The following is a 9,029-nucleotide window of genomic DNA, read 5'->3' as shown; positions in this document are numbered from 1 at the left end:
ACTGATTATCACCAGGACTAGCAGCATCCAGCTGGGAGGTCACAGCAATCAGCCTCATTTCACATCCCCGGGCCTCATTGATTCAAATGGAAGTGTCACACATATATGGCAGCTCACACACAATGCTCATCTCCATACTCAGTGGGGGAAATCACCCTACATGTTGCTATTTTCAACAATTGTCCAGACTTGCCTCAAGTGGTTTGATCTGTTAATTAATAATATATGTCATTTAGCTGAGACTTTTACCCAAAGTGACTTAGTCATGCATGCATATATTTTAACATATGGGTGGACCCAGCAGGAATCGAACACACACCCCTTGGCATTACAAGCATCATGCTCTACCAATTGAGCCACAAGGGACCACCAATTCAGGCCGTGGACTAATATTGAAGAGTGCCACGAGGTGAGAGGGTAAATGGCTTCCCTTGTTACTCAATTGATGTGCACATATATAAGAAACTAAGTCTCATCTCTAATCTTGAGGTAATTCGTTTAGCGGTCTCACTGGCTGTCTTCACGGGTGCGTTAAGGGTCCATGTTCCACTGAGTGTTAGGTACTCCTAACCCTCTGAAGCTCGCTGATAGAATTGGGGGGGAAAACCTTCATTTGCAAGAGGAAGGATAAAATACTTGTTTCTTTCTTGAAATGTGGTTATTTCTTCATTAAGACAATTTCACATAAAATTTTCCTATGCATGTGGACAAAAATGTAAATATGTTACATTTTGATGAAAATAAGAATATCCAATGCTTTCATTCTAGCTCAATACTATTTCAATACTTGCATCATTGTATTGAGCATCCAGGAGGTACACTTTTCTAATCTTTAACAGCGGATCAATTGCAAAAAGTGGACCAAGAAGCAACAATGTGCAGATTTAGTTTATGCTTTCATTTCCCATGTTCTCAGAAAGGTACAAAAACACTTATTGTGGAGAATACACAAGACAAAAAAAGTACAAATCCAGTTGGTCTTGTTGTCTTTATTACTGGAACACGTAATCCCCCCCACTGAACACTCTTCACTGTCAACCCTTGGACTCTCTGATTAATCTGTGATCAAGGTCCTCAAAAGCTCCATCTCACTGACCTGATCCCCACCCCCAACAGTGAGTTAATTGGAGTCAACGTTGGGGTGTGTGTAAGTCATCTCTCTCCTTGGTGAACAGGGGCTGAAGTTCTAAAGCCATGGCTTTCTCTACACAGGAGGGCTGCTGCTTAGCAGTTGCCTCTCTCTACCGAAGAGGCACATAAATACAGGACCCTTTTTTAGATCTCATCAAAGCAGGGCAACTGAGAAAAAGAGGATAAAATCAACAGCTGTTTCTATGTGGCTGCCTCTAAAGTAGTGCCCTCAGTGGAGAATTAGCAGTGATGAGAGGAAGGGCGATTTCAGAGCTCAAACTCTTCCCTTTTTTGACAGCGGTTAATTGTGTGTTTCTTTTTGAAGGATTCTGAAAAGAAAACCATTCTGCAGTTGTACACTGCCCAGCAGTTCTACACAACCAAATACATGCTTTCTACAGGTAGTGTAAGCTGAAAAACAAAACTCACAGGCTTCTGGCTAGTTCCACAGGGTAAATCAAACACTCCACTGTTCCCTATTTAACACCACCATTTTCTTTCTATTTTAATGAGAGGTTTGAAGTTCTGCTTGAGAGATAGCGTGAAGGGTACCTACCAACCATGGCGATCATACTGTACCCATTTTGTGACAGAAATGAACAATCTCGTCGATGCTAAACACCTGGGGGCACAACAGGTCATTGTCACACAAATCCATCCAATCTATTAGCTGCAGTAGAAAAATGTAGGCGCACAAAGAAATTTAAGAGCGCAATGAAAAATATTTCAGATATTAAAGCTAGAATCCTACATTGTTCTGGGCACACTGGTGCTCATAAATACAAATTCCAGGTTGCACAGCAAAATATTTAGGCGCAGTAATATGGTCGCACTGTAGAGTCCTAACCTGGTTGAACGCTTAAGTGCTGGGAGAAAACGTCCGTATAGAAAACTAAGAGTTTGGGGGATTCTTACTGGGTTAGACGGATGACAGAGGACAAAAAGTCAGGGGGAAATAACTGGATCCTGTTATACCCGTTTTCTCTGGTGGAATTTTTGGGCTTAAAGGCGTGTGAAGGAACAGGGCTGTAAATTGAGGTTGTCAAGGGACTGGAGCTTCTGTTAAGTCGATATAGAGCTAAGATCAATTATGCTGCTGAGTCTGGCTGCACTACACTACTTTGATTATCCTGTGGCTAACACTGAACATGCTATAGCACAAAAAAAGGTGAGCATGTTTTCTTCATGTCAATTTAAATGAAATCCTTTATCCAAAATATGGTGAGGGATCATGATAAAGGCAATATGGTCCATGGTACAACTTTTGCACCCCAGGTCCTGGTGAATGTACTCTCTCCCTTACAAAACAAACTATATGAATGACACATACTAACTTATCTTTCCCTAGCCTACCGGTCTGTGGTGAAGGGGGCTTGCAGTGTCACCCCCCCAGTAGAGTCCCTGCTGGTGGGACGGGGAACCATGGCCAGGCTCTTTTCTAGCTGGGCTTGGTGAGGAGCAGTGTGGAGGTCATACAGGTCCTTGTTGACCTTCTTCAGCGTCCTCACTTCCTCCTCCAGCTCTGACACACGCACCTTGGTGTTCTCACCATTGCCAAACACACACTGTGGGTTTAACAGAAGACGGAGAGAAAGAAGAATAAGAGGGGAGGGAGAGAGGGAGAGTGTAAAGAGGGAGAGTGTAAAGAAGGAGAGATCCATATGGAGGTTAAGCAACTACATATTTGTAGACACAGAACATTTCAATCTAATACCTCAGGTATCAAGTCTCAGTGGATTCTAAAACAGCGGCTCTTTGATAGACCAACTGTCTACAAATCGACAAAAGGATGAAACCTCTCCAATATTTATGGTAATGTATTGTGTTTGGAGTCAAAGGCTCGATTGTGTGCAAATGAGCGGGGGAATTAATTTCCAGTGGGAGTACAATCTGGCAAATAATAAACCCGCTCCCGACGGAAAGCCCATTGCCGGTGTTGGGAGTCCGAAGCCAGGGCGGTGAGTGGAAGGCTTGGGTTGAGGGATATCAAATCCTATTGGAAAAACCTACCTAATCTCACCGAGGCAAATATTGACATTTACAATTGTGTCTGATTCCGCAGTGCAGGCAGCCGTTGGATGACAGCGGTGCACATAAACTCCCCAGATTAAAGAGTGGAGGGGAGAGCAGAACTCTATTGCCTGTCTTAATTTTATTTATTTGTTGGAATGCCTTATTGGGTGAAGACGTGCCGGGCTGGGGGCTTTGGGCTCGCCTGTGGGAGCCAGCGAGGGCTGCTCTCCCTTTTTGGAAGGAGTGAGACTAATCTACTTAAGGGAAATTGGGACTCGGGGAGGCCAAGTAGTGGAGTCGTAAGTGGCTTGCTGAGCCCAGGGATAAGGTGCTTCTGGTGGCGACCTCGTCTAGTTAGCTGACAAATCCCTCCACGGAAAACACCAACACACTCCTAACTGGCACACACAATTATGCACACGCATGACCGCACACTGCATCCGGGCGCCGGTCGAGAGTGAGCCAGAGACATCTCATGACAGATGTGCTGTGCCAATTCAACAATAGACTTAATAAGAGTAATAATAATGGGTTGCAGTAATATAGCGCCTTTCAATAGGTTCCAAAGTACGTTACATTGTTTAGGGGTGAATCTCCCTATCCACTGCCAATGTGTAAAACCCATTTGTGTGATGCATGGAAAACATTTTGTGCCAGAATGCTCTCCAAACATTGGCAAAAATGACATGGCCATAATAGTGAGGGGGGCGTTTTGAATCCTATACATTTTGGGTCATCCATGCTTCTTTTTTTTAAAGCTTTACAACTGCATTGGACCTCCCAGTACGGGATCTGGTATGGAGGTTTATGGGGTCAGAATCAATTCCAGAGGAGAAACAGGCAAGCAATCCACCATCACCAGCTACAGACCCGTGAAGTGAAGGGCTGTGTTGGCGAGGGTCAGAGAGGAATGCTAGAGTGCCCAAGGTGGAGCAGGGGGTCCAGAAGGGAGCAGCTGGATAGTGCCCATGATTGGACAGGGAGAGCTGCTGCTGTCACTGTTGCCACCAGGACAGGGATGTACTAAGATACAGTCCCAGAAAAGCAGACCCTGGCTTTAAAAGCACAATCTGCCACAATCTGCCACTCAAAAGTGCTACTCCTGCACTTAGTTGTTGATCTCCAGACAGCTAAGGAGAGGATGGTTTCCTAAGAAAGGATATGAGAAGGATAGATATACCAAGTGCCCAGATAGCAAAGGACAATATTACAATATTGTGTCCTGACACCATAGCCGGTAGGGCAGTGACGATACCAGTATTGCAATATTTTTTTCCCACAACAAAAATATAAACACAAAGCAGATCAAAGTCATTGGTCCTGTAAAAAACTGCTGTATGTAAAGTATTGTGTTCTATAGCTGGGAAAATAAATACATGTGACTCTGGGTGACAACATTATGATGTTTCCAACATTAGGGCTGTTTTCCTAAAGAAGTTAAATCCGCTTTGTGTTTTGTTTCCATGCCACGATAACGAGTATCACAATACTGGTATCGTCCTGGCCCTAATAGCCGGTAAGGGGTCTCTTCTCTTATAGTCAGTACGTTGATGCACAGTGGTGTAAGTATATATGCGCTGGCATCGGGTCACTATATACGTTTAATATTACTTTATTCGTCAATTGTACACAAGGTCTAACTGAAATGTGACTTATTTTTTATCCCAACCCTTCTGAAAGACACATACAGGTAGGAGCAGAGGGCTGCCACACTGGTGGAGCTGTTGTGGGGGTTTAAGTGCCTTGCTCAAGGGCACAACGGCAGACAATTGCATCTAGAATTCGATAACCTCAACCCTCCGGTTGCCAGCTCACTTCCAGACCATTTTTTTCCCATCAGACTTGGGATTCTAACTGGCAACCCTGTCTAACCGATAGACTAATCGCAGCTGTATTTTCTTCTCGTGGCCTTTGGAGAGGTCGGTGAGTAAAGTGCAAGCAATGCTGTGAGGAGTTCAAGGGTCAAAATGAAGAGCCTTCAGCTGAGCCTGTGGCAAGGTGACCCTCAGAAACTTTAACAGATGCACAATTGAGAGCATTCTGTCGGCCTGTATCACTGCCTGGTAAGGCAACTGCACCACCTGCAACCGCAGGGCTCTCCAGAGGGTGGTACGGTCTGCCCAAAGCATCACCAGTGGCACACTGCATGCCCTCCAGGAGGAGGTGCTCTTATTCTAAATGGACTTCACAGTGTCCCAGAACTTTTTGGAGTTTGTGCTACAGGATGCAAATTCCTGTTTGAAAAAGCTAGCCTTTGCTTTCCTAACTGCCTGTGTATACTGGTTCCTAACTTCCCTGAAAAGTTGCATATCGCGGGGGCTATTCGATGCTAATGCAGTACGCCACAGAATGTTTTTGTGCTGGTCAAGGGCAGTCAGGTCTGGAGTGAATCAAGGGCTATATCTGTTCCTGATTCAACATTTTTTTGAATGGGGCATGCTTATTTAAGATGGAAAGCACTTTTAAAGAATAACCAGGCATCCTCTACTGACGGAATGAGGTCAATATCCTTCCAGGATACCCGGGCCAGGTCGATTAGAAAGGCCTGCTCGATGAAGTGTTTTAGGGAGCGTCCTAAATCCTAAGAAACAACTAGAGGGAGTGCAGGCTATCTCCAGGGGCGGTCTTATCCAGGCTGCTTTAGATTGAACCATTTTATAAATCCAGTATTTTAAATTGGGGCCATAATTTCTTTTTTTTATGTTTAGGTGTTTCATAAAGGTTATGTCATTAATTGACATTTCAAATAGGCCATGCTTTTTAAAACTTTAACATTTAATACAAAACATTTAGTGATACTGAAAAACTGCCCTTGGTACAATATTCAGTAACAGGCAAAAGTTTGGAAACTTACTCATATGTGTTATTTCATAGTTTTGATGTCTTCACTATTATTGACGAACAGTACCAGTCAAAAGTTTGGACATACCTACTCATTCAAGGGTTTTCTTTATTTTATTATTTTATACACTATAGAATAATAGTGAAGACATCAAAACTATGTTAAACAAAATTTTCTTCAATTCTTTAAAGTAGCCACCCTTTGCCTTGATGACAGCTTTGCACATTCTTGGCATTTTCTCAACCAGCTTCACCTGGAATGCTTTTCAATCAGTCTTGAAGGAGTTCCCACATATGCTGAGCACTTGTTGGCTGCTTTTCCTTCACTCTGCGGTCCAACTCATCCCAAACCATCTCAATTGGGTTGAGGTCGGGTGATTGTGGAGGCCAGGTCATTTGATGGAGCACTCCATCACTCTCCTTCTTGATCAAATATCCCTTAAACAGCCTGGAGGTGAGTTGGGTCATTGTCGTGTTGAAAAACAAATGATAGTGGGACTAAGTGCAAACCAGATGGGATGGCGTATCGCTGCAGAATGCTGTGGTAGCCATGCTGGTTAAGTGTGTCTTGAATTCTAAATAAATCACAGACACTGCCACCAGCATAGCACCCCCACACCATCACACCTCTTCCTCCATTTCACAAAGACACGGCGGTAGGAACCAAAAATCTCAAATTTGTACTCAACAGACCAAAGGAAAGATTGTCCATTGCTCGTGTTTCTTGGCCAAAGCAAGTCTCTTCTTCTTATTGGTGACCTTTAGTAGTGGTTTATTTGCAGCAATACGACCATGAAGGCCTGAATCACACGGTCTTCTCTGAACAGTTGATGATGAGATGTGTCTGTTACTAGAACTCTGTGAAGCATTTATTTGGGCTGCAATTTCTGAGGCTGGTAAATCTAATGAACTTATCCTCTGCAGCAGAGGTAATTCTGGATCTTCCTTTCCTGTGGCGGTCCTCATGGGAGCCAGTTTCATCATAGCGCTTGATGGTTTTTGCAACTGCATTTGAAGAAACTTTCAATGTTCTTGAAATTTTCCGGATTGACTGTCCTTCATGTCTTAAAGTAATGATGGACTGTCATTTCTCTTTGCTTATTTGAGTTGTTCTTGCCATAATATGGACTTTCATTCCAGGTGACTACCTCATGAAGCTGGTTGAGAGAATGCAAAGAGTGTGGAAAGCTGTCATCAAGGCAAAGGGTGGCTACTTTGAAGAATCTCAAATCTAAAAAATATTTTGATTTGTTTAACACTTTTTTGGTTACTGCATGATTCGATATGTGTTATTTCATAGTTGTGATGTCTTCACTATTATTCTACAATGTAGAAAATAGTAAAAATAAAGAAAAACCCTTGAATGAATAAGTGTCTCCAAACTTTTGACTGGTACTGTATATTGATTGCTTTTCATACATCATGAGTTTCATGTCTTAAGTTGATGATGCTCAGATGTATTCAGCCACCTCTAACACAGAGCAGAGTTTAAGGTAGATAGTGTTACCCTTTTTGATGTCAGTGTTCCAGTGTCTTGCCATCTTCAAGCTGCCTATCCCTGTAGATCAGCCTCTGTTTGTCCACAGGGACCTGAGGGGTATACTACAAAGCAGGATCAAGGAGTTAGCCATCTAACTTTGATAAATATACAGAAATAACTGTCCATTTTCTGGTTCATTATGAAAGCTCCACCTAGATGTGTTTTTTGCTGTTGGGTCAATTCGACCATACCCATTTCAAGCTCATCTTTCAAAAAAAGTGATTTTAGAATATTTAGACAAGTTAGCTGGCTAACTTCATGATCTTGCTTTGTAGTATACCCCTCTGCTTCACGTGGAAGACCTCGATTTTCAACTGGGCACAGTCTCACCCGGCATCAGACTCGTAGATTATATCCTGGCCTGTTACATTTCTAAAGAATATCTGGAACGTGGATGCTGAATGCAGGCCAAAGTAGTTCAAATGTTTCTAATTATCACTGATATCCTGCCCATTGTTACTTTTCAGCTTCTGTTTGGCAGTCGGCACTTCAAAATGTTGGATTATGAGGCTTTTGAGAGCCGCCACTGTGGTTCCTGTATGCATGCTCAGGGAGTGGTTTTGACGATTCAACGATGTGATAATGAAGTCCATGATAGAGATTGTATTACGTAAAAATGTATTACACTAAACATTTATTTGATAGCCCTTACAATATCCCAGCTAAATCAGTGCCCAGTCATTATGGAATTCAATTTATTTCACATCATTGTAATAACTTTAAAATAACCTTTAATTTTGTATTATTTTGGCGTACTTGATATTAGTCATGATTGCTAGCTCAAAATCTTTCAAAAAGGTAGGGCTGCACAATTAATCAAATTTATATCGAAATCGCAATATTGACATGTGCAATATCCACATCGCAGAGATCCACATCGCATGCATTATTTTGAAACACATCTCAGCTGCGTGTAACGTCCATTTTTATAGTTTACTCTGCTTTCCACTTTGCTTCTTAATAGAAGTCATTATATTTCTATGATTCCAGCAGTTCACTCAAGCGTTTAGATCTATATCACATGAAAAATCACTAATATTTGAAAAACATATGTAAATACATGTTTAAGTCCATATCGTCAAGCCCTACAAAAGTATATAGCAAAAATACTTACCTTTTTGTTTATATTGTCTAACAAGAAAAGTATGTTGTTGTTGGCTTTTCTGTTTCAAACTAACCGTTTGGGGGAAAAAAAAACCTATCCCCAATACTCACCCTTATCAACACTGTGTGCACAGAATAAGGCTGTAGTCAGTCAATGTGTGAGGACACGCAGGTCAATCCCATGCTCGCTGGCAAAACACTGCCACACACACACACACACACACACACACACACACACACACACACACACACACACACACACACACACACACACACACACACACACACACACACACACACACACACACACACACACACACACACACACACACACACACACACACCTTCCCTTAGATGCTCCTCAATGAGAGAAAGAAAACCCTTCTTATCGCTATTTGGG

The 9,029-nt window shown here is 42.5% G+C and overlaps 1 protein-coding gene across 2 annotated transcripts in view; it reads right to left on the bottom strand.

The window, feature by feature from the left end:
* Positions 1–980: 980 nt before the first annotated feature.
* Positions 981–9,029, bottom strand: part of LOC106573963 (WD repeat-containing protein 18) — a 33,023-nt gene continuing 24,974 nt past the window's right edge. For both annotated transcript variants that reach the window (XM_045696672.2, XM_082962754.1), the window contains one exon: positions 981–2,696. In XM_045696672.2, the coding sequence (XP_045552628.2) occupies positions 2,481–2,696 (216 nt within the window). In that variant the 3' untranslated portion in view covers positions 981–2,480. The remainder of the gene's footprint in view (positions 2,697–9,029) is intronic.

The sequence above is a fragment of the Salmo salar genome, chromosome 16, assembly GCF_965601325.2.
Source record: "Salmo salar chromosome 16, fSalSal1, whole genome shotgun sequence".
Lineage (NCBI taxonomy): Eukaryota > Metazoa > Chordata > Actinopteri > Salmoniformes > Salmonidae > Salmo > Salmo salar.
Note: the sequence above shows the minus strand (reverse complement) of the source record. Positions and strands in the feature narration are given on the sequence as shown.